Source organism: Pezoporus wallicus, unplaced genomic scaffold, assembly GCF_028554395.1.
Source record: "Pezoporus wallicus isolate ANWC-B61680 ecotype Strahan unplaced genomic scaffold, APGP_CSIRO_Pwel_v1 scaffold_13239, whole genome shotgun sequence".
Lineage (NCBI taxonomy): Eukaryota > Metazoa > Chordata > Aves > Psittaciformes > Psittacidae > Pezoporus > Pezoporus wallicus.
Genome location: NW_026642052.1, coordinates 2861896 through 2887887, shown reverse-complemented (window position 1 = coordinate 2887887; position 25992 = coordinate 2861896). Strand labels below are relative to the sequence as shown.

General features: G+C 39.3%; 1 protein-coding gene across 7 annotated transcripts in view; it reads left to right on the top strand.

Annotated features, from left to right (window-relative positions):
- Positions 1 to 25992, top strand: part of SORCS2 (sortilin related VPS10 domain containing receptor 2) — a 549260-nt gene that overhangs the window by 164904 nt on the left and 358364 nt on the right. For all 7 annotated transcript variants that reach the window (XM_057426800.1, XM_057426798.1, XM_057426797.1 and 4 more), the window contains exon 2: positions 21674 to 21741. In XM_057426800.1, coding sequence (XP_057282783.1) covers positions 21674 to 21741 — 68 coding nt within the window. The remainder of the gene's footprint in view (positions 1 to 21673; positions 21742 to 25992) is intronic.

Below are 25992 nucleotides of genomic sequence, written 5' to 3'. Positions count from 1 at the left end.
TTCTTTTAAAATATAATTTGTAGGTATGCTAAATGGCTTGTGGACAAATTACTTTAAGAAGTCGGTGTAGTTTTCTTGGGGTTTCGGGTGATTTTTTTTTTTTTTTTTTTTTTAAGCCACCAGTATTTTCTTTTTAAAATTAAATGACCAAAAAAGCTGAAGCTTTAACAAGGTATAGGGATTTTGATATGTTAATGTAGAATCTAATGGGACTGATGCATCACAATGGACTATGTAAGTGATCACATTCATGTAACAGGAGATACTAATGTAACACTGGCTGAGTCTGGATAGAAGGAAAGAAAAAAGAATCAGACCAGCCAATTTGGGTTTTGTGGGAGGAATTTTATACTAAGTGCAGCTGTCAGTCTCATCATTCACACTGAGACATTCTTAAAAGCAGAAACTAATCAGTGTAATGAACATATATTATGGGGGTGAGGATTAGATGCTGAAATAAAGTGTCTTGATTTTTTTTGGTGTGTTTTTGGTGTTTGTTTGGTTTTATTCTGTTAAAAGAAGCCCATGACACCCCTGATATTTACAGAAGCATGACAGAAACAATCTCACAGCATATCCAATTACACTTAGAAATATTGTGTGCTTCCAAGGTGCTACAGGCATGTAGGAGATCATTAAAAAAATCCTTGTGTGTGTTATAAAAGGAATCTTAGTTGATCATCAATTAAATGGTACTCTTCTTTATTACATCAAAACTCAGTCACATCTGAAGGATTGTCTCCTGCTGTAGGAATATCGGGATTTAAAAGCAGACTAATAAAAACCCCACTTTGCAATGCATTTTTTCTTTAATTATAAACTGCAGCTGATCAGTGATGTTTGTTAGTCCACATTTTGAATGGAATAAAAGTTGGTTTGGAAGGAATTGCTGCTGTCTCTGTCAGCAACACAGTTGTCCTTTAGAAAATGAGCCCTAATTCTGCGAATACTTGGTATGTGCCTGGATGTGTTGCTGAATCATGGTTTCTGTGCTGGAAGTACAGGCTTGGCTCCTCCTAATTGACTCCCCTTTGGGATGTCAGAGTATTGGCTGGATGGGATTCCGATTCTGGGAATCCTGCACACTTAGACTGTGGTTTTTTTGTTGAGGGAATATCTTGTGCAGTAGCAGAACTATGTGAACTTGCCTTTCCCTTCTGTGGTGCAACTAATATATTTGTTAAATAGAAGCCTGTGTTTCAGTGCTTCCTAAAGGTCAGATTTCTGTCCCCTTTGAGCACCCTGTACAGGGTGGTAGGGAAGGGTTGTTTTAGAGTTTATTATGAATATTTGAGAAAGTCACCATTCAGGGTTGGAAAATGTTGCTCACAGAGCTGAACAAATCCATGCTTGTTGCAGGGAGTGTGGCCACTTGCAGCTGCATTGCTTTATTTTACTTTATTTTTCTCCAGAGCTATGGGTCCTTTTGCTCTGAACGGTTCTGAGGCCTTCTCTGTGTGTTTGTGTCAGTTTAACAATACCGACATTTTGTCAGCGCGTTTTGGTTTGCTTTTGTTGTTTGTTTGGTTTAGTTTTTTTTGATGAGCAACTTTAGGACAGTGATTCATGACATTTTTGGCCATTAGCCTCCATTGTGGTTTTCACAATACACCATTATTTTCTTTCTTCTTCCTGTTGGGCTACTAGCCCAGATTCCTTCCACTTCAGTAGCAGGATGGATTCAACAGAAATCTCTCTGGGCTCAAACAGAAAAATGACTCATCTCCCCTTGCTCATCTACACACGTACATCTTAATAAGAAGAAGTTTCTTTAATAACTTTGTTATGAATGTGGGATATAGATTCAGTCTTGTCTTTGCAGTCTGTTAAATGTTTCATGCTGATGAATGTGTTCAAAAGAGTTAGCGTTATCTTACAGCCGAGTGACTGTTTGAGGTAGGTCCTGCTCACTCATTCTGCCATACAACCCTGCTGCCCATTCTGGCTGCTCCACCTCATTGCAGTAGGAGATGTGAAAGACATGCTTTGCAGCTACAGCCATGGTTGCTCTGGGAAACCAGGCACCCTGGCTAAAAACAGTCTCCTCTAAGTTAGCAGCTTTGCCTGTGAATATACAGGCATGAGAAGCTGATTTGGGTAATAAGAGATTCCCATGGTGGACTGGGAACCAGTGCTGTCTAGGAGGAGACAGACCAGGAGGAAGATGGAGATGAGATGACAAAGATGTAGTGATTTTAATCTTAGCATTGCTACTCTATGGAGTGCTTGAAATTGCATCCTTTAATTTTGCTAAATACTGTGTATTTCCTTAAGATCTTAGCTGAGGCCAGAATTTCATCACACTAAATGCATGTCTGCAAGAAAGCATTTGTCTCAAAACCTCTAATGTTTTAGCAAACCAAGGGCTATGTGTGGAAAACAAAGACTTATTACATCTTTACTCTGCTCATGGGGAGCTAAAGTGAAAGAGACTTAAGAGGCTGAAAATTTACCAAGAAAGGAACTAGATCTGAATTTTGTGTGTTCAAGATGTGAGCCTCCACACCAATTCCCCTGTTCTCCTTATTCTGTTTGACCTGGCTTGTATCCCCTCCCTCCACAGAGCTTTCTGTAACCCCACTTCTTTCCACTTGTGCAGCTGAATTGAGCACGTTCTGCTTCCAGGGGGAATTCCTGTGCTGTGGGGCAAAGCTCTGCTCATCAGTGTTTTATTTGTTGGTGGAACTGGCTCATTTTGTCAGCTATGGAAGATTTTGAGCTAGATCGTCTGTGGTATGAGGAGGAGAATGAAGATGGGGGCTGGGAAATGCCATAGATAAAGGCTTAAGTGGTCAGAATTTAAATCTTAAATTGCCAATTGCATGGCTGGCTAGAAAAAGGAAATGTGGGAAGAAGGAGGCAGTAAACATGATGATTAAGTGGATCTTACTCAGAGTAAATTATAGCATTCCTGAATGAGAGTCTTCTCTTTAACAGAGAAATCATTAAATGTTAAACTCACACTATTATTTGCGTTTCAGTGCGTTTCATTAGGTAGACTTGCATGGGCTGAAATATCCATTCTAATTAGTACTGGGAAGAAGTCTAGTGTACAGAGCGCTGCCTGGTAGGTATTTTTGCACTCTCTCTCAGTGAACTCATTTTATATGATGATGATTTCCTCTAATTTTTAATTAACATGTCTAAGTTAGAGTTGGGGAGAATGATCAGTGTTTCATTAACTGCCTCACACTTGGAGATCTATGCAAACCTGATTGATATGGTTGCTACAGAGTACTTTGTCAAAATGAGCCATCCTGCCACTACCTTTCTCCCGTTGCTTTCCAGTTACATGCATTTGAGTGAAAGGCAAGAATATTTCTTGTTCCCTCTCTGGGGAAAATTATTGGCTCCAGCTCTCAGCATCACAATTAAAAATATACTTGCTAGTCCATAACAGATACCCCTAAACTCATAATGTTTAATATGAAACATTACTAAAGTCTATTGTTGATACAGATTTGTTTAACCAAATATACAAATGAATTATAGTATCTCAGTGGAAAAAGTGGTTGAGATATGTGAGTGCAGGATGGTCTAGTGGTAAAGGTGGTGTACTCATAAGGCTCTGATCCCACCTCTGCCCCTAACCTGCTTAATGACTGAGATCAAATCACTGGGTACAATATTGGTATACTAAAGAAAGTCTCTTACTAATGAGTATGACTAATAACAGTCTCTTCCTCCCTCAGAATGACTGTGTTCATACTGAATGTTTTTCAAGGAATTTAGGTTAAGTTGTAATTATTGTAGCTATAGGGTTTCTTTTGCCATACTGTGATAATGAGAAAGGAAATGAAAAGAGCAAAGGTAAAAAAAGAGCTGAAACCCAGCAATGTATTCAGTATTCTGTCCACAAATTATGTCATGAAACTGAGTTGGGTATTGTGAAGTCTAAGTAAACGCTATCTCTGAACTTGCTTTATCTAAGGAAAACCAAGCCTTTTTACAGCCTGATTATCGTAGTAGGAAGAGCTAACTGCGATAGCAGTGATAGAGTTGATACATTATAAATTAGCCAAATATGTTTTTGTGAAGCCATTATTAAAAGGAGAATAAAAACTTTATAAAGTGCTGAAAATGGTTATGGTATTAAAATATACTTGGTCTCCTCCAAAATTTTGGGCTTAGAAATTTGATCAAGAAATCTTTTGTCTTAAATTCCGATATTCACATGAGATATTACGGCACATGAGGTTAATTTAAAAGCAGTTCATGTGATATAGAATTACAGAATAATTGAGGTTGGAAGGGACATCTGGAGGTCATCTGGCCTGCCTTCCTGCTCGAAGCAGGACTTGTATCAAAAGTGAGATGAGTTTATTAAGGTTTGTAAGTTGTTAAAGGTGCCTGGTCCAGGCACATTTTGAGATTTCCAAGAACAGAGATACCTCAGTCTCATTGGGCAAGTTGTTCTAGTACTTTCAGGGTGAAAGTGTTTGTCTTTTATATCCCACTGTCATTTACCTTACAGCTTATGTTTTTCCATCTCTTGTTCCCAGGTGTTGGGAAGAGTCTGTTTGTCTTCTGTTTACGTAGTGGAAAATACTGCTTTAGTTGTTGTCATTAGACAAATGGAGTTCCCTTACTTTTCCTTATCTGTCATGTTTTTCAGCTCTGTAACCATGATTCTCTACTGGACTTGCTCCACTCTCTCAGTCTTTGTTGCAGCTGGGTTCCCAAAACTGGGTGCAGTTTTCTACATTCGTTATGTAGTTGGTAGTGAGTTGCTGAATGATAAATATCAATGGTAGCATCCCTACAGCTACCTGGATGTAAGGGGACTTAGTTTATCTGCCAAACTTGCCATGAGGAATTAAATGCAACCTGGAAGGATGAGTTACACAAATCCTTGCCTTTGCACCTTGTATTCCAGTTCTGAGGGGAAAAAAAAAACAGATGGGAGAAAAACCCAGTTTGAAGAAGGGAGAAGGGCAGACAGTGCTCAGTTGTAATGGTGGTATTAAGTACAAATTCTAAAGCTTCATTTTCCTGGAGAGGTGATGAAGGAGCGAGTTATGGAGGGATGAGTGAGAGTATGTCTTTTGATTGGAGCAAGCACACTGTAGGGCCTTAAAGTTGACTGAAACACTGGAGCCACTTTAGTGCTAAGCATGATGTAATGCAATGAACAGTTTCCTCTTTTAATTGTCTCCAGCTCTGTAATTAGTAACCCATTGCGTTCTGAGAATAAAATTTATTTTTCCTGATAGGCTTTTTAGTGTTGGGTAAATATGACAGTCAGAACACATGGTGTTTTCTTAAAAGCTGTGAATTCAAATGATGGCTTGAAAAAAAGGATCTTGAGTGTTTACAATCCAAGGGAGGTCTGTCAGCTACAGAAGTTGGAGCATGTTTTCCACCAGCTAGAATAGCCCGTCTGTGGCAAATGACAGGAAAAATAAAGAAATAAATCTCCCTTGGGGAAGCAGGGGGGGCTTAATTCACAGTTTTGTGAAACTCATCACTTTAGTTTCTAGGCTTCGATTCTGAGTCCAGCGCTTGTGAATATTTCCATTTTCAATCACTGATGTGAATTTTGCTGTTAAGTTTGTAGAGAGCATAAAAATTGCTAAAATAATGAAGGTTGTTGAAGGGATAATCTGAAATGGGTGGTTGGATGACAGAGGTCCAGCAAAATTCATTTTAGTATTGCCAGATAAAGAGCCGTGGATCAGGGAGTGAAAAAAATGCGTAAAAGACTCAGGGTAGAAAGGTGCTTTGGGAAGTAGCAACCCAGAAGTCAGTGTAAGGGTATTGAGGTGTAGCTTGCTCAACATATACTTAAATTGAATTGGTATGGCAACGAGGGCTCATGAGGTTTGTTCTCAGCGCTGAAATTCCCATCTATATTTATGGACCGAACTTGTAAGGTCTCTCTCTCTTTCATACCCCCCTCTCCCCTCCTTTTTTTTTCCTCCCTCCTTGTCTCTGGCTGCAGACTTTATCTTGACAAACTTGCTTTCTTCTCCAGAAAATCAGTCTGATTCTACTTGGCAATCAGCCCAGGGAAGCAGAGACTGGTTAGACTAATTATTGCTGGAGGTGTAGGTAGAGGTCTACGAAGCCTAAGGCTAAACAAGAGGAGACAGATTAGAAACAGCTCTTTGGAGTCTGAGAGATGAATAATGTCTGGGCTTGGAAAGTTGTTGGATTCTTGGGGAGAACCTGGTGGTGTGGATGAAAAAATGCTGATTATTTTTCTATGTATCTGCATTCCTTTAATCCCTCCTCCGCATGCCCTAATTTTATGAGGCGTGCTTGCCAAGTGATCTTTCCCTTTTAGGAAAAGAACAAAATGTTTAACACAGCTCTCCAACAGCAGCACTGTGCTGGCTTATCCAGAATCACTATTCATGAAAACCTGTGATGAGGCTCCTGTAAACTATCTGTGGGCTGTCCATAAAGGTTATATCAAGTACAAGCTGTAAAATTAACTTGTCTTTGCCTCTGGTAGCTGCCGTTGTTCAGATCTCGGTGCTACCCCTCAGAAGTGTCCTCAATTCTAGAGCACATGCTCTGAAGATAAGGGGTGAAAGGTGGGGAGGGGACCCACAAAAGTGATCCAGATGCTGGAAAATAAGCTTTATGAGGTGCGGGGGGGAGGGGGGGGGGGCACTAGTCATTAATCTTACCAAAGAGGTAATGTGATTGCTGTGTGTATTTCTATATGGAGATTTGTCAGCAGGGGCCTTTCAACCTCCTGTACAAGAACACGAGAAGATCCCATAGCTCAACACTGAAGACAAGCTGACCAGTAAGGACCAGGTGATCCCTTCTAGATTCAGACTTTGCATCTGAGATACCTTCATTCTTTCCTTTCTTCTGAGTGCCATTTGAGTGTCTGTGATGGCCTGAAATACCAAGCAGGATGATAATTGCCTGACACCTCAGAGCATCAATCCACAGGAGGTCAGGGGAGATCCCTTTTCCTCCTGGACACATGCTTGGCTCTAGCTGCAGTCCTACCCGCCCAAGTGCACATGCACATACCCCCCCCCAGCAGGTATATGTTCCTTCAGGGAGCTGAGGAGAGGCACAGACTGGGATGAGACACTGCCTGAAATAATGGATGCAGAGAACCTAGATCTTTGGCTTATCACTTCTTTATACAGACAGCCTTCAGGAAATACGATTGTGTTTTGTGCTTTGAGGGCTGTTTCCACTGTCCAGAATTGTTCCTTCCTCATTGCTCCTTCAAAAGACCGTCTTCTTCTTACACCTGTGTCACAGGCAGTTGTGACTGGGAATTTTCTCCCTATCCCCCCTTCCCAGTATAAGAGCAAAATATCAAATTAGTAATTTGGAATAAATCACAACATCATGCCTGTTTCTGATGCATAAACCTTCAGGAACAATCACAGGATCTTACACAGAACATGAACAATGTTAGGGTAAGTTAGACTAGGGGTATATGTTGGGACCTAGAACCTACATTTTAGTGAATGGAAAAGCTGGACTACAAAATGCCTTAGGAGCTCTCCAAGAGGCCTAAATACAAAAATAATTCACTTCATAGAAGAAAGAAGTCACTGCTTGTTTTGTTTTGTTTGTTCAATTTCTTTTTAGTTTAGGGAAGAATAACTTTGTCTGCCGCCTTAGTAAACGTTTACCTCATAGTCTTTATCCACTTGGATTCAATATGAATTTAGGCAGAAAACATTTAGCTTTTGTGATCTTTATCTGCCATTATCTGCTCTCAGGTCTGTTATACTTTACTGCATTGAACGTTACTGGAATTAAGGTAGTAGTTGCAATTTCTCTAAGAAATATGGAATACCTATTTCCATGGATTTGCAGCTCAGTTCTAAGCATTCTGGATAGGAAACATTTAGCTACAGGCAGTTGTTTAATTTTTATTTCTGTTCTTTTCCTTTGGAGTAAAAGAACCTCAAACGTCATCTTCTGAAACGATAAACCAAACAGGTTGTTTTGGAGGCTGATTTCCCCCTCCCCTTTTCATTTTTGTCCATGCCTCTACCCCTCTTCTAGTTCAGTGGGACGGAGCCTTTTCTCTAGTCTGTCAGTGTGAAATAGCTTTCCAGTGATTCTCAGTTAAATGGTAATTAATTATTACAGACAGATGCAGAGGAATGTTTGCATCTCTAATGCATTGTTTTGCAGGGAGAGGAGAAAGTTGCTTTCAGTTGGATTTGTTTTGTTTTTTCTTAAGAAATACTTAGCAGCTGGTCTTGATTTTAGACAGATCCATTCTACAAACTTGAGACTAAGCCGCTTCTTAGTCATAATAGCACTCCTGGGTGTGGTGAGTTAGGTGTTCAGTCTGTGGATCTCACCGGCCTTGTTCACGTTCGCTGGTTCTGCGCAGCCAGACTGTTAGTACACTCTGCTCTGAAAAAATAAAAGTAAAAAGGAAAGGCAGCCTTAGGTACCCAAACAGACTTGCCTGAGCTGTGATCAAAGACCTTGCACGTTTTCCTAAGCTATTTCTCTTACGGCACTGGGGAGTAAATATTTCTTGGGGACTGACAGTTCTTCAAATAGCTTAGCCTGGTGAGAAAATGGACATTGCTTGAGTTGGCTAGGAACCAAGGAACTGAACTGATGTGTTTAAGCATCTGTTTTCCCCTTCCTGGTTGATGTGTTTCTCTACTAGCACACTTAATGCCTTTTTATTTTATTCATGGGGTACTCACATTATTTCCAGTATCTGATGGCTCTTATTTTTTCACTGTCATTCTCTGTGTCCTTTACATCCATGCTCCAGACCTCTTACTTATTTTGTTCAAAATATTTTTTATGATCTTGTGCCTTAGTGCACTTGATTAAAAGTGGTACGTGTCGCATTGCCTCCCTGAGAAATGCACTTCAGGCTGCTTCTGTCCTGACCTAGGGAAGGGAGAGGGAAGCTACAAAAAATATCAGTTCAGGTAAATGCTGTCTATTTATTGCCTCAGAGATTTAAGGTCCACCTTCTGTGCGTTAGGGAGTATGGAGGGGACTTGATTTCTTTCCCTGCTGCTAGAGAATCAATGCCCTTGAAATTGCACAGGTTTCTGAGCAGGGTGGTTTGTGATAGAAGTAGGAAATCTCTGGATTGAGTTAACAACTTCCAGCACTGAACTTCAATACTTGTAATTACTTTTCTCATATAGCAATAATAATGATGCTGTATTAATTAACTAATACTGTAATGCTAGCTTATTTTAAGTCTCTGAAAGAAAGCCTGAGCCATCTTGATCTGTATTTTTTCCTATATTGTGCACAAGAGTTTTCATTGGGATACCATTCACATGTTTGACTGTTGCTAGTCAGATTTTAGTTGAAATAAACTTCTGTTTCCTTATTTTGACACTCTTCCTGAAGAAATGTCACTCTTTTTCCCACTGGGAGAAAGAGAGTGTATTGCAGTATTGGCAGGGAAAATAGATCTTCCTTGTCTCCCCTTTCTCCCCCCATAAACCTTGATCAGCTTTTGACATGCTTCTGTCTTCAGGAGATGGCTGAGTAATCTTGAGTGGATGTTTTATTCATTTTATTGTGCCTACAAAATGAACTTCTACAAGGCTATTTCTTGGGCTGGATTGAAAGCATCTTTTCCTCTTCTGCTTGCTGCTGACAACTACAAGCCTAATGCCCAGTCTAAGATAATGGGATTGGGAGAGGTTGGAATATTAATTTCTGAGCTGATGAAAAGATTTCCCCTCCTCCCCAAAGTGGGGGAATTCAGGGAGTTGAATGTTGGTTTAGCTCTATGGGTGATATATTTTTCCTGTGGCCTTTAATCTTGTAAAATTCTTGCAAAATATAATATTTCTAAAAAAACCCTCAAATATATGTATGCGGTCATGGGTTAACATAACAGGTGTGAGGTCATTTCCAGTAGCTGACTTTCTCCTTTACATTGGGAGTGAACTTTTGCTTCAAGAAATGTCTATTCAGAGAGATCTTCAGAAGTGCCACTTCCCACTACAGGATAAAAAGCATTAAGTATAACCCTAGCTGTTCTCTTTGAGTAGTCTCATGTCCCTTATACCTGGCCTTTAATGTCATACATTTGTACAACTATATGCATTTTGTGGAAAACATAGCGCGGTTGTTTCTCCTGTGCAGGGAATATATGAGACTTTTGCAAATACTGGTTATATCAAAATCCGATCCTTCCCTTCAGGAAAGAAATTTCTAGACCTGATTTACTTTTAATATGTTTAGAATGGGCTTAATCCAGATTCCCATTAGTTTAAATAGGCTTTGGATCAGGCTCAAAATAAATGCATGGGTACAGAAGGGTGAGGAGGGAGCAAGAAAAATATCCGTTTGCTAATAACATGGAACTGAAAAATTGCCCTTGGTTTGGGCTGTAGCCTCTTGCTCTGGTTGTTAGCGCCTTTCTGTCATAGCATCAGTTAAGCCCCAAACTCAAGAAAAATAATTTGCAGGAATTAAAGGTTCAGATTTTTTGGGGGGGGAGGGGGTGGGGGGTGGGTTTGGAGGTGGGTGTGGGTTGGGATAAGGTAATTTCCATAAGAAAAAAGGCTCTTGAGTTGTAAACAGAGAAGCTATGCTGTAAGTTCCAGAAACAGAATATAAATAGAGACAGGCATTTACAGTACAAATATAGAACAAACTCATTAGAAGAAAACATTGGAAAATAAATAGAATTTCCAAAGAGATGCTCAGTATAATGGGCAACAGTAAATATTCTGTACACTGTACAGAAGTTTTAACTATTTAGTAGTATTAAGTTCTGTAATAAAGGACCTTGACATGAAATACATCAGTCATACATGCCACTTTGAAGAAATTAAATGATCTGGGGTTTTCAGTGGTTACAAAAGTAGTCTGCTGCACCTTCTGAGAGTAAATGTAGTTGCATGAGTTTCTTCTAAGTTTTTCCCTCTAATTTCCATTTGTTCCTTGGCAGAAAGGCAGGTAAGGGAAAAACTAATTTTTCCCATGTTGAAAATGTTGACTCTTTGGCAGAGTTTGTATCACATGTCATATAGGACATCTGTGGTATAGAAGCACATAACTGTACTTAAGACCTAGCTCTGTGAAGTGCTGGTGCGTTGCTCTGAGTCATGGGTACCAGTGTTAGGGTAAGTGGTCCTGAACAGATGCAAGACATGGGTCTGGGAACATCGTGTTTTGGAAAAGAAGATCCTTAAGCTTAGTGGCACACAGAATTTATGTCATGTCTGTTTGTCCTGCTTCTCTGTTTGTCCTTTTCTTATATGTTGTTTTTTGCTCTGTCTGGACTTCTTCCACAATTTATTTAAGCATGGATTCATCCAGTCATTCTGAGAGGGTCAAGCTTGAAGGGTAGGTCATCCAGCATGATAAATCAATAGGAGCAAAGAAAAACAAACTTCTGAAGGACTATTTGCATAGAGATAGGCAAAACTTATCTCCAGAGGTATCTGTCTCTGTCTCTAGAGGCTGGTACATCCTAAGTTAGGTGGGATAAAGCAGAGTGATACATCTCTACCTCCATTTCCCAACTGTAAAATAGATGGTACTACTATATTATGTTAAGGGGATGTGAGAAATTACTGCATTTCAGAAAAGAGCCATGGGAAGATGGCATAAGCATTGGAGTTCAGAAGTGCTGTAGGCATGAATTAAAAATATTTAGCTTCCAAGTCTTCTGCTGATTAACTGTTGTTACCTGTGCTTGTATCTATGAAGACAAAACGTAACACGAAGAAAGAAGTTCTTAATATATATCTAAAACAGTCTGGGATCACAGGGGGAGAGACGAAGCATGAAAAATATCAGTCTTCGAGGGGGATAATTTCACATTAAGACTTTGTTACTGGAACTGCTTTGCAGCCCTAGCCACAGCCTGCTAAATGCTGACATACAGAAACTGTCTCCAAAGAATCTGTTGAATGCTCAAGACCTTGCTGGAGTAAAATAAAGAAATACAGATCTAATTTATCAGGATCTACAGTCTTTTCCTGCTTGTATCTACTTGTTCTGGAGGTCATTTAAAATGTATTAGAGGTTTAATATTGGAATGTGAGGCTAATTTGAAACCTGGCTCTAAGGTGACCCATTGTGTTAATATTCTCTGTACTGGTTAAAATAAAGCATAGTGTCCTGTGTGACAGGATGGCGTTAGGTAGGGATCCAAAATGACATGGCATTGCCTGATGAAATAGCTGTTTCTTTTCACAGATAATGCTGTATAATTCCACTTAGCTTTACTGGCCCTGTGGCTCTTAAATTAATGAACACCTAGGGCAGAAGTGGGGTGTGGAAGTACAGAAAGCTGGCGAAAAGTCAGTACTCACAGATTGGAAACCTCCTGGTTTGGCTTTGGACTGAATGTGGAGAACTCTCCAGCACTCCCCTGGCCCTTTCCAATGTTTTCCTTGACATATTTGGCCCCTGACCAATTTTCCCAACTGCTCCCAAGCCCTTTCTAATAGTCTCCTAACCCAGTTGGATGTTCCCTCAGCTCTTTTGTGCTCTTTCCATTGGCACAGATATGAAGTTCTGCTGCTTCAGGGATAATGTTGAAGATAAATGTGCTTTCATCCGTCTTCCTCTCAGAGGGGGTCATTCCCTGTATTTTACAGTAGCTGAATTCTGTTAATGTCATTTGAGGTGTTCCGAATCTATTCTGAATATGGCCATAGGGAGCAGACAGGCTTGGCATTTCAGAAGGAAAGGTCCCTTGTCAGACCATACGAGGGACAGGGTGTGAGTACTTCTGCTGAAATTAATTATTTTAGCAAGATAAGTAAAGATTAAATGGTTAAAATGAAAGGCAGATGGAGAGAGACCAACTTCCACCCAGTAAAAGGATGATGAGGAGGTGGCATTTAGCCTAGTCTGTCCCTGCATGAAGCTACAGAGCAAACGGTCCTCGTTTGGAGAGACACTTTGGCCCACCCCACTGCGGGGGGGGGTGTGTGTGGGGTGATTGTGTTGTGGGAATAAAGGACCTTTTGTTGACTGTGGTGTGTTATTCCTGGGCAATCCCCTGAATATTTTTCTTTTGCTCCTTCTCCCCTGCCCCCTTCTGGTTTTGTGTAGGTTTTTTCTTTTGTCATTGGAATAAGGGGTGTTAAAATATCCCTGAATATGCTAATGCTGTTCAATACAACACTCTATTGCAAAAGGTGTGAAACAAGTTTTGCATCTGCCTCTGCTATGTCTCTGGTCTTCTGAATGAGATCTTAATCAGCATCACTCTGTTGCTATAATACAACTGCCTTCATCTTCAGCATGTTTGCCCTGGCAGTATGCCTTTCGGGAAGGAGTGTGTCCCCTTCGGTAGATCATGATGGCCATGTTTATCTTATTTATAAAGAATGAATTCAGGTCCTACGATATTCAGGAAATGTAAAGTCCAGTCCTTAGTCATGATAAGAAGGATATTAAACATTGGCATTCTTTGGATGATCTCGATGCAGCTTTAAAGTCCTTGCTCCCATGTACTGTCTTATAAAGCCTCCTTATGATATGCAATTAGGTCTTATTTGAACACTGTGAACCATTCTCAGAAATCATTAAATGTAATTTTTAGGTCAGTGTAGGTTGATGCAGCCTCTGATAAATATGTTATCTGGTACAATGATATTTAATCCTGTGCTTCTGGTTAAGACAGAGCAGCTGTGAGGGAGAGCATCCACTATGAACATATCTGCCAGCAGCCCTGAGTCAAATGAGCAGTCTTCCCAGCTTGTGGTATCCTCTACAGATGTTTCCATGTGTCTTTCATAATAATTTCTTTTTTGAAATAAAGAACATAATTATTTTTATATGGTTATGTCAAAACTAATAATAAAAAAAATCACTGACTTTGAAAAAGGATTTAGTGATGCAGATTGGATGCTTGCTTTGAATTTCTGTACTATTGAGCAGTAACGCTTCATGATAGACTGGGAATATTTCACAAACAGCATCTTAAATTTTATCTTTCTTCTCTGGTAGTGAATAGCTATGTAAGTGATGACCAAGGTGATCTGCCTATCCATAGTGTTGGATTCCTGAAATACCCAGAAGAGAGTAAAGATATTTTACGTATGTCTTCTATGGATGACAGCTCAGTTTCCTCTTGAATTTTCATCAGAATGGAAAAGAATATTCAGACAATAGATTTGCTTCTGCAAGAATGATTGTTAGTTCAATTTAGAATACATTATTAGAGGAGATAAGTACTGCTAGTCTGTATTTCAGAAAAATTGACAATTAGGAGTCAAGCCAGAGTAGGAAAACAAATATTCTTGCTTCATGCTTTAGAAATTTGTCCTCTTGGCATGTTGCAGATATGGTTTTAAAAGCTTGTCAAATGCTATGTTAAATATTTAAACCTAAAAAATATTCCAGTTATGTGGAAAAGGCAGTGGAAGAGAACTGGATATTTTTGTGTCAGAGGCGACATTAATTTGGGCTCTTTGAAAAAGAACAGGAAGTTTAATAGAGCAAGTAGTTAGCATGTTAGACACTGTTTCCTAAGCTGCAGATTTAAGCTACAGTTTTGGGTCTGGTAATTCTGCAGCCTTCAACTGAGTTCCTGTTTGCTTGAACGAGCTTTGCATTTGCAGGGTGCCCAAAAATTTCAAAGCTATATCTAATGATAGAATGATATCTAATGATAGAAATGAGCAACACCATGAATATGTTGGGGTAGCAGCATTCTGTATTGGCTGACCAAGTCTACATATGCTTTGATTTTTTGAGGACTGACCATTAAAAGTTACAAACACAATAGTCTCTGTCATGCTGTACCACCAAGAAGCCTGTGCCTACCCAAGCAGCCAACTGCTACAAACTAAAGTAAAAGCCTAACTGCCTGCATTGCAAATTACTGAGGACTGGAAAATGCATTTGGGAAGCACCTTCACTTATATGCTTCCCCCATTATTATACTTCTGTGTTTTTTGTTTGCCAGGGTTCTAGATTGATCTGTGATAAGAACCAATGTGAGTACTTCAGCCATATGGTGTGTGCTCTCTCTTTATCTGTTAAATAAAATTGAAATCAGTTGGTGGATTTGGAATTATCGGGTAGGGATGAACGGCCAAAACCACACATATATATAGTGCATATGCAGTGTCATTACATAAATGTAATATTCTTAGGAGCTTGCATTGAAAATCTGATGTCAGTTCATGATGTGAAAACTTCCTTTTTCTGAACTTGGACTGTAGACTCTTGAAGGCAGTAGATTGTCTTTTTGTTCTGTGTTTGTACAGTGCTAACTCAATATAATCCTGTTCTGAGCTAGATAGTGGATTAACTGTACTGGATGTCTTAAAGTTACTCTTCTGTATAAATGTTTGCAGGGTCAATGTGTATAGTACTCCTTTTAAGATGGTTTTGAATCCGGAAGCAATCACAGCTGCCACTTTCAAGACTGTGCACTTACTCAACTCTTGTGGATAGAAATACCTCTTAGAGAATAGGAATTGAGCCATTATTGTGTCTTATCTTGAATTATGAACAAATTTGCTGCACACAATTATTACTAATGCTTAAGACAAGTGCATTGGTCCGGTCAGTGACTTCATACACAGTAAGTTCTCCCTTCTCCCAATACAATTTAGTTGGAAGAACTATAAATCAAATTCTTTAAGTCTTTCATGTTAAGTCATGGGTTGCTTTTATGAACTTTATTGCCAGAGAGGAGTAGAAGCTTATGTAGTGAATTCTTAATAGCTTTAGTAATGGTCTAAATGTCTCTTTTCACTTTTCATCATAATGCTGCAGCAGAGTAAACCTAAATGCTTTTTTTTTTTCACTTACAGTTCTCCCAGTGTAATCAAATTATTGCAAAGCCATTAATAGTATTATGGCAGTTAGTCCATATAATAGACTAGTGGTAGTATAGCTTAATAGTGACAGTCTCTTGGTTTTACTTTTTTGTAAGAGCCTTTGTTTTAAATAATGAATGTAAAAACTAACGTTGACCTTAGCATGATGATTGAAGAGCCTGCTGCTGCAAAAGGGGAAATGGCTTAAGGGATTGCAGCAGTAGGTGGTTGCCTGTAATTTGCCAAGGAGTTTTTTGATTATTAGTTGTCAAGAAAGCTTTGGAAGTATGGGGTGTGGTGGTGATGAATTAATAGGCTGTGCTTAGAACATCTTGATCTCCCTGAAATACTTACAGTTTACAATGAAATAGTTATAGTTTAAAAAGCTGAAAAGGTGACTTAGGTTGTGTTCTTGAACAAAACAGCAGCTTATGCTCTGGTCACAGACAGTATTAAGTACCTGCTCAAGTGACTCTCATAAACACTTCTCTTGATTTCAGTGGGTTCATTCACATGAATTAAATTAAACAGATGCTAAAAACTTCGCAGGAACTTGAGTCTGTCTGAGCAGTGTATTTTCCTCCTAGCTCTGGCTGCCCACAAGTATTTACAGCATGCTCTCACCTTCTAATAAACTTGTGAAAACACAGAAACTTGCAATCAGAACTTGCAAACATACCTTTGAAAGTACCAGTCTCTTGCTATTAAACTTCTGAATAGATGCCAAAAAAAAATAAAATTACTTCAAATCACAAATGGCAAGGGTCAAATAAAGCTTAATCCGTAAGATCTCCATGTAGATAGCAAAAGAGGGATCTCTGCTAAGGATGTCCATGAAAGAAAATATCATGGGGAGAGCATGGAGGAAAAAGGGGGAAATTTTTTCCAGAAGTCAATGTTTAGGAAAATAAAAAAGGATTATGACAAAATCTTCACAGAAAAAGAAAAAAAACCCAAACCCCAAAGATAAAATATAAACACCAGGGAAAGCGATTGATCTAGAATTCGTTTCTTTTTTCCTTTCTCGCCCCTCTTAGCTGACATGGTGATGAAAAGAGAGGATTAAAATGGGCTTCTTTAAAGCCAAATTTTTATTAGGAAATGATTAAAAGCACATTGTGTCTCTTAAAGTGAAGTTTTGCTCTTTTTTGGCCCAGCCTTCTGCAAAATATTTTCAGAAGAAAGCAAGAGAAAAGGAGAGGGGGAAAAAACGTAGATCCTTGTAACTTTTAATAATTCATAGATAATATCTGTGGAGTTTTCCATTCGCTTTGTATGTCCAGTGTTCACTGAAAACCCAGTGTTCTCATGAAGACAGGTCTACATCCAGAATGGATTTTTGCGTCAGAAACTGCTACAAATCTTTTGTTTGGAGATCTGTTTTGAACTATAAGTACCGTAACAGTTGAGAATCCACCCAGGCAGGAGCTAAACTATGAAAGCAGAGGAACGGCATGGGAAAATTTAAATTCTCTTTGTGCACCACCACTTTCCGCGCTGCCTCCCAAAAAAGAAAAGTACACAAAACAGAATTACAGTTATTACCTCCACTGAAAACTTCCAATGCACATTGCATATGACTTTTTGGAATCCTAAGGGATTTATCTTCTATACCTTTGCGTATCTGGAGAATTGCTGGCCAGCTCTGGCTTTATAGAGAGGTCAAGGGCTTTAGTAATGAAGTAAGTACTACAGCACTAATTTTGTGACAAAAGCTTTTTCCTTTTTGATTTTAAATCTGTGTGGTGTGACATGGTTGGGGTATGCCTGCCATGTAGTAAGAAAGTAAAACAATTTATTGGAAAGAAAAGGGTGAAAATACTGTCTCCTGAATTCTGTGCAGGGGACCTGACAGAGAACTGTAGTAAGATGCTCTGTTTATTCTGTTGTTCCTGAAGGTGCAGTGGGCTGTCACCTTGCTGCAAAGGGGCAGAAGATGCTGAGATCAAAGCAGGCGGTGGAAAACTAAGCAGAAAGCTGTGAGGTGCAATACAGACTTCTCCTAAGAGAAGTCTGTGATTCTCAAATACAGAGCAAGGGATTTGTTCCAGGCATCCATGTCTTTATTTTCAATCAAAATATTTATGTATTTTCACTTATATTTACTTAAAACTCCAAACACCCAAAATTTGTGAAGAAGTAATGCCTAGGGACTTTTGTTTCAGGGTAACGAAAGCAGAATGGATACCATTCTTAAGTGTATTTGTCCAGAAACACCATCAAGTGTTCATCGATCCCTAGCATACAACGACTTACTGTTGCCACCTCCACTGACACGCTCTGGGGACTTACTCAAAGAACTGTGGGTGAATTTAAGATGAAAAAAAAATGGCTTCAGAAGTCTCCTCATAAAACAGGAATTTGGATGGACAGGCAGATCTCTAGGTAACCCTATAAATCCATCTTTAAATAAAGAATCTGGTAAATCTAATTCTCCTCCACTTCCTGTGTTTATTCTAGCTATAAAATAAATCTAGCTTTGTGAAATTACTTTAGCTGTGCATGTCTGATGGTAGTGTGAGCTGGTTAAGAATCATTGTTACTATGATTATTGTTCTGTTGCTGTTGTGGTTCAAGCCTCTCGCCATCTATAGGCCACCCAAGCACTTTCACTAGGACAGCCATGTGTATGAGCCATTGGCTTCTATCCAACCTGTAAAATGCTTGTAATTATGGAGTCCCATTGAAATGAAATCAGTGAAACAGGGCTCTGCTCTTAGAAATGATGCACAGAATCCAGAGATCCTGCAGACCGTTACTTCTTTATTATGAAATGATTCCTTCTGTTCTTTGGATCTGTTTATTAATTGAGAAATACCCTGCTGTTTTTAGCAGAATCACCTGAAAAGATGCCCACAATCCAAAGGGCAGTACTGTAAAATCTGTTCAATAGCTGACCTACATTTTCTGGATACTGGGACGAAATCTGCTGGCACAGTTGAAATAGTGGTCAGCCCCCAGGCAGCCTCATGCTTCTTAAGTTGACACAGGATTCTGGTAACAGTGTTTAAGAATTAAAAGATGGCTCATTATGGCTTGGGGTTTTGTTTTTTTTGTTTTCCCTACTAAGTAATTCTCCCTACTTGTGAAATGCAAAATAAAGAATTTTAATTTTTAAATGAATTTACCAGCCTCATTAGAAAATGCTGTCATGTGTTATTTCAGAGCTGTGACACAGATTAAGGCACCAATCTCGCAGTATACCTAAGACATTTTACTGCTTATGGCTCTCCCCTGTGAGAAGTAATCTGCAATTACCTGAAAGCCCTTGATTTGAGGTGTGTGGAATAACAGCAGCGGGGAGGTGATCCTGCCCCTCTGCTCTGCTCTTGTGAGGCCCTACTTGGAACACTGTGTTCAGTTCTCGTGTTCTCAACATAAGAAGGACATGGAGCTATTGGAACAAGTCCAGAGAAGGGCCACGAGGATGATCAGGGCACTGGAGCAGCTCCCGTATGAAGACAGGCTGAGAAAGTTGGGGCTGTTCAGCCTGGAGAAGAGAAGGCTGCGTGGAGACCTCATAGCAGCCTTCCAGTATCTGAAGGGGGCCTATAGGGATGCTGGAGAGGGACTCTTCATTAGGGACTGTAGTGATAGGACAAGGGGTAATGGGTTCAAACTTAAACAGGGAATGTTCAGGTTAGATATTAGGAAGAAGTTCTTTACTGTGAGGGTGGTGAGGCACTGGAATGGGTTGCCCAGGGAAGTTGTGAATGCTCCATCACTGGTGGTGTTCAAGGCCAGGTTGGAGGAAGCCTTGGGTGGCATGGTTTAGTGTGAGGTGTCCCTGCCTATGGCAGGGGGTTGGAACTAGGTGATCTAAGGTCCTTTCCAACCCAAACCATTCTGTGATGCCTTGATGAACTGTGGGTAGCAAGCAATACAGTGATCCCTCCCCTGCTTCCTGAAAGTCTGTCTTAGAAGAGGTGCTGAGGTACAGAAATGGTTTATCGGGAAGGTGCTTTGTTGCTGTTTCCATAGGGGTTACGTTCAAGGCAGGTGGATTGAGAGTAACCAAATAGGTGGTTTTATGTGTGCTAGTAACCAGTTTAATTTAGGAATTTAACGCCAGGCTTACCCTGTTGCAGGGGTGTTCCAACACACATTGCTGAAAATCATCTGAATTTTAAAATTATGTACAGGGATGAAAAAGTTGGCTCACTAAGGTCAGGATTCAGTATCCAGTTCTGCATGAATATAAGGAAACAAAGTGTAATCTCTTATATCTTTCACTGTTTTCTTTAAAAAAACCCCAAACCTCCCAGGTCAATTTTTGTGGCTTAAGAGGAATTGCAATTGCTCAGAACAGCACGGTCTGAAACTTTTTCCTTAATAATTGGAGCCAGTAGATGCTCCCAGTAGTGAAGTTTCTTTCTTTTTCTCCTTAATTGCAAGCACCAGCAGAAAGCTGTATTTAAGACACAGACAATAGAATAAATAGCTGACCTGATGGAGCGTGCTTGGGCTGTAGCCAGAAATCTCATCAGTGGATGCTCTTTCCTTTGGGAAATGGTGCTTTCTCTTGGCTTAGTAAGACTTGTAGTAACCTATTTAAAAATAAAAGATGTTTTATTTTTTCTTGTTTTATTTTAAACCAAACCTTTATTTTTATAAATTATCAAATTCCAACAGAGTGGTCCAATAGGCTGTAACTCTTTTAAGAATAGGAGAAAATACTACTATTTGTGAATTACAGATTGGTTCTGCTTTTAGTTATATCAATATGCATCCCAGAATACGTGTTCTGAATTTATTAGATTTAGATAACCCTGGGTGAGACTGATATTATAACTCGGTTCTGTAAAATATTGGGTTATTTCCAAAGTGCCACATATATAATACCCGTGGTCTGGAATTCTCTCCCAAGTTCCAGCATACAGAGGCTGCAGCATAAATTTATCCTCAGCATATTAATTATCTGAATAATCAAAGTGAATGCGTACAGTTGCTGTTTGCTGGAGACTTCATCTGGTGGTCAGGGGCAGAGGAAGTGCCAGCTAAATAACAGCTTGCTCCAAACTGTTGGAGGCTGATGTTGACCCCACATTAAAGAAAGCCAACAGCTGTGCAAGGAACCAGAGACTCTTCCTTTTCTACCCCTGTGGGGTTGCTATGGGGATGTGGGTATAAGAACCATTAATATGGACTGGCAGCAAGTGAAGGAAATCTATTTTAAATGATCTAAATATAAACCATGGCGTTCAGCTTGGCATACCAGTCATGGACTGGTGCTATACCCTGTTTGACCAGTGAATTTGTCATATGTAGAGCAAATGGAAAGTGTCTCTTGTTGACTCTTCTTAGTGACCAAAGATGTTTTATTTGTAAAATTTCTTTATATATGTTGTTGGCTGTGACATAGATGAGTAATTTAAGGAGTACAGAGCCAGCTCTTGAAGGAAAAAGTGATTCTTCTAGGAACAAAAAATGACAGTTATGAAAGTTGCATTTCTAATCTTGGAGTGAGGACCAGAGCTCATTTTCTGCCTGAATTTGTTATCTGGATAATCAAAGTTAAGCACTGTTTTTTTAGCTCTTTGGATTAAAAAAATTGTCTGTCGCTGTTCAAGAGAGTTGCCTCCTAAATTTAAACTATCAACCAGATTGGTCCTTCCTGCTGAGAAAGTTATGCAGATTGCTTGGGGGCTGTCATGTGGTGGTGGGATTTATGTGGCTATTCCAACCCCACTGCTCATGTGAAACGGGCAATCTTTCACAAAGTCACCAGGTTTGCAGAAAACTTCAAGTGCTGAAGTCACTCTTCTTGGAGAAAGGAAAAACCCCACTCTCTTTAGACTGATAAGAGGTAAAAAATAAAGTGAAATACAATTCAGATTTTTAGGAGACTCACTTTCGAGTTCACCAGAATAATGCTGCCCACGATCTACTTCTGTTTCTTATATCAGTTTACATATATAAATATATTTATTCTCATTTTCTTTTAGGTGATCCTGATCCTTACCAAGTATTATCATACTGACATGGGGAAGGTGCTGGAGAGCTCTTTGTGGAGGTAAGTTCTCTGCTTTTCCTGTAGCCTTCCCCACTTTCTGTTCTCAGAACAGATCCATATCTTTTTTTTCCTTTCCAAACTGCTGCTGAGTCGAGTTGGTAGCTGATTGATTTTAATAGATCAAGATTACTCATATTGCCATTAGCTTTTACTCTTCTTCCTTAAATACGATTCCTGAAGTTCAATAACAGTTTGAAGTGGGTTTTAACAGTGGAGACAAACAATGCTAGTATAAGGTAACTTCCTAATCCCTCTTTGCAAGATGCCATTCTTTTTCTTTTCCTTAGAAATTTTGCATCAAAGTTACATAAAAACTTAAGAATACTTACTGTGTTGGGATGTGTCTGTTGGGAGATCTTGGTGCCTTTGAGTATTGTACTGAGGTTAGTAAATAATCCTGATTTGGAAGTGGTCATGATTGTCTGGATGAAATATAATACCAGTGCAGGTTATATTGTGTTTCACAAGAACTGGGAATACGTAGTAATCCAAATAAATTTCTAAACTGATTCTCATTTCCTTAACATTCATAAATTAGGAGATCAGTATTCCTGTTGGCTGTGTGTGCACAAATTGCACCCTGAGGTGTATAAGAGCACAAACCCAGGGCTAGGGTAAGCCTATATTATAATAGTTACAGTGGTTACCTTCTCATGTGTTAATTTTGTTGTGCTAAGTAGACTTTTGTGCTCTGATTTGCTGTGTACCTGTATAAGTCTTCCACCACAATTTTTTACTCAACCCATCAGGTGCGCTTCAAAAGTGACAGTATTTCACTGTTACTGATAAACATAATATTGCTCCAGTATTTGCTACGGTAGTTTTGCTGGGATATCTGTAGCAGTAGAAACATTCTGTCTGGGTATCTTAGTAGCTGTTATAAATGACAGTAGACTTACTTAAGAAGTCTTATGTGAAATTCTTATGTAGCCCGTAAGCTTCAGGTATAGAAACAAACGAGTTATCTAATACCTCATGGCTTAGGTATTTGTAAGCATAATACTTCTCAAGAGCTTGTATGGGGACTCAGCCTTCATCTGTGTGTAAGGAGCTTTACAGGAACAATCCAAGCAAAGCAACAGGCAAGGGAATAGGGAGTAAAAGTCTGAGACCAGGGCATGCCGCATGCCAGCCTTGTTACTTGTGAAGGAGGCTGCATTGTTTTAACCCTGTAGGATCTCTCATAGTGACAGTTTACTTTGTTACCTTGTTGTAATACTGGTGGCTGAATAGTACAGTCTGTCCAGGGGCAGTGGTCCATGCAGCACAAGGGTATTTTCAAGTAAAAAAGAAAGTTTTATTTATAAAAAACGGGGTGTTCAAAGAAGTAAGTACAAATGGAGACTGCCAGCTCTTGACTCAGGATTAGCCTTTTTGGGGCTATGATGTTTCATTTGTAATTATCATTTAAGCTTACAAGATGCAGAATTAATTGCACATTTGTTCTGTTTTAATTTTTGGTCCAACATCTTGTGTAAAGAAGACAACCAAATGGCAATTTGGATACTCCCATAATTGCGTAAGCTCACATTACTTTCCTGTTATATGCCCCTGGCCTATACAACATGTGCAATATGTTTCAAGTTTTGCTATCCACACTTCAGTGTAATCTATCATAGAAGTCTTTTAAACTTATTCAGTCAGACTCTTCAAAATAAACTCTCTGCTCTTTTGAAATAAACATAAAACAGGCTTCAGATAATGTTGCTTTCTTTTGAGAACATAAACACTTCAAACAAGGTCATTCAGACCTTGCTGACAGCTGGTGTAAAGAAGAACTGGTGTGAACTGCATTCAAATAAAATTGATGCTAGCATGCATCATAGGGAAATCAGGCCCTTTTACTTACAAGTAATAGATGTACCAGATGCTCTGGTTGTTTATAAAACTAGGATGGAAAAGCTGAAAGGAAGTAAGTGCTAAAGAGTAGCACTTAGGGTAGGGGTAGCAGCTGATCCATGCCTAAATATGCTGTGCTCTGGGCTCACCTCCCTTTCTCCTCCTCTGCCCACCTTGGTGTAAAAGTGGCACTTGTGGTTGTCAGATGGCGGGAGTTACAAAGCGCCAGGATATGGAAAATACACGAGACCAACTAATGCAAAAATATCAAATGTTGCCTCTCTCTGTTGAGATGTAGCTAATTATTTACACTAAATCAAATGAAAATAAACACTGAGTGGAGCTGGCTGAGAACGCAAGGAGCTTCTGTGGTTTTTCTCTGGGTAAAACACTTGGGTGTGAATTGGTAAAGCTCCCTGTTTGCTGACGGAGCCAGGATGTTGTGCTCACATCGGCAGCCTGCCCAGAATGCACAGTGTGTATAGTTTTAAACTTTGTTATTTGATTCTCTTTTTCATTTCTCTCATTTGCAGAACAAATGCATGGTAAAAGAGATATAAAAAACGGCATAGGCTTTTTTGTCAGTGGACAAAAGTCATTAATCTTTGTGAGGTTTCTGTGCCCTAGTGGGAATCCTGTCCAGTTACTTTCTGAATCAGCCCAAAGTTTTGGGCTTCTTTTTTTTTTCTATTTTTTTTTTCTATTTTTTTCTATATTATTCTCTTTTTCGTTTTTTTTTTTCCTATTTTTTACCTCTTCCTATCTTGCCTGCCTAGATCATACCAGACACTTAAGATTCTCTAAGTGAAAATAAACCTGTGCTAGAAACTGATCAATCCCCACCAGTTTAGCTTGTTAATGTTGTTCATCCCCTACTTTTATGTTGTCAGTCAATAAACATTATCCTCCTTTGGCATTTGTTTGTTATTTTGTTTCTAGTAACTGCTCTTTTTCTTTCTCTGAAACTCTTAATCACTCTTTTGCCCATAACTCAGAAGAATTTTAGTTTTTTATTTCCTAGCTTCATGGAATAGGGAATGAGAAGGGAAGGGTGACTCAGTGGTCTGGTGATGCTTATTTGTTCTTAGTGACCTTGGAGTTAGACTTTCAACACTAATGCAAATGGTGGGGAAAAACACCAGTCGGAGGCACATGCCAGGGGGGACTGTATTCTTTTTTTCCTCATGATTTTCTGTGCCTCTGCAGAGCAGTGTTAATTTGTGTAGGTAATTTATGCCTGCCCACACAAGGCAGGTTACAGGACTGGGAGGCCGAAATTTTTATTACCTTGGCATTCTTTCACTGTTGAATAAACAGGGAAAATAGTGTTGGATAATGCAAGTTTGACTTTTTGCTAGTAGCAGCCGTGGCTGGTTACACTGAACGGGTGGAGGAATAAATCTTGGTGGAAGCATGTAGTTAGAAAACATCAGGGTGTTTCTGATACTTTGCTAATTTGCTTATTAAGTAATTGTTAAGGTTGGGGTAAGCTGTATAGTTATTTGACTCAAGAAAAGGTAGGGAAATAAACAGATAACATTAGTTGCCTCTTGAATATGAATTAACTTACTGAGAAGGAGCAGAGGATTGGTTGCAGGTTTATTTTTAGAGGTTTCTAAATCCAGTACGACTTGGGAATACAGTTTGGTTGTTCTGTTAGGCCTCATTAGCATAATGAAAAAAGATAGTGTGACCAAAACTTAACTTAAAATGTGGGTACTAAGATTATCTTCACATATTTGTACATATAGTGAAGATACTTTGCATGCTAACGCTGTTCCTGTCAGAATCCACACGCATCTTTCTCCAGCACACTTACAGTATGGAGGAACCAAATCAAACCATTTAGGATAACAGACACTTGAGTAGGTGTTTTCATATACTTTATGGACCAGTTTGTGCATATGTATACAGGTACACATACTATGCAACCTCAGGTGCCTCTTAACGTACGTTGCATGCCTGCAGCTTTAGAAGTATGCACTTGAATCTTAACTATTGTAACTTTGAATTGGTAGCCACTGAGAAATTAATGCTAATACTTACCTGTGCAACTGGGTTAATCATAATAACATGTTTTGGAGATTATTATTATTATTACATTTTATACATGGGATGGTAACTGATTGCTGAAGGTTATGCAATGACTCAGCATTATGTGGCCATAGAATTGGCTTAGAGTCCTGTTTCTGGTAAGCATGCAGTCTTCCCTTCTTAGCTTAATCTAAGCAATGAATAATAGATGCTGATGATGATTGCTAATAAAGTTTTGATTGCATATTATCAAGCTGTAATGATATGGTAGTGCTAAAGCGACTTGCTGTGTAATTGCCATTGTTCCCAATGGCATCACCACAGCAATAGTTATTGCTTCACCACAGCAAAACAAATGGCATTATTTGATGTTAACTG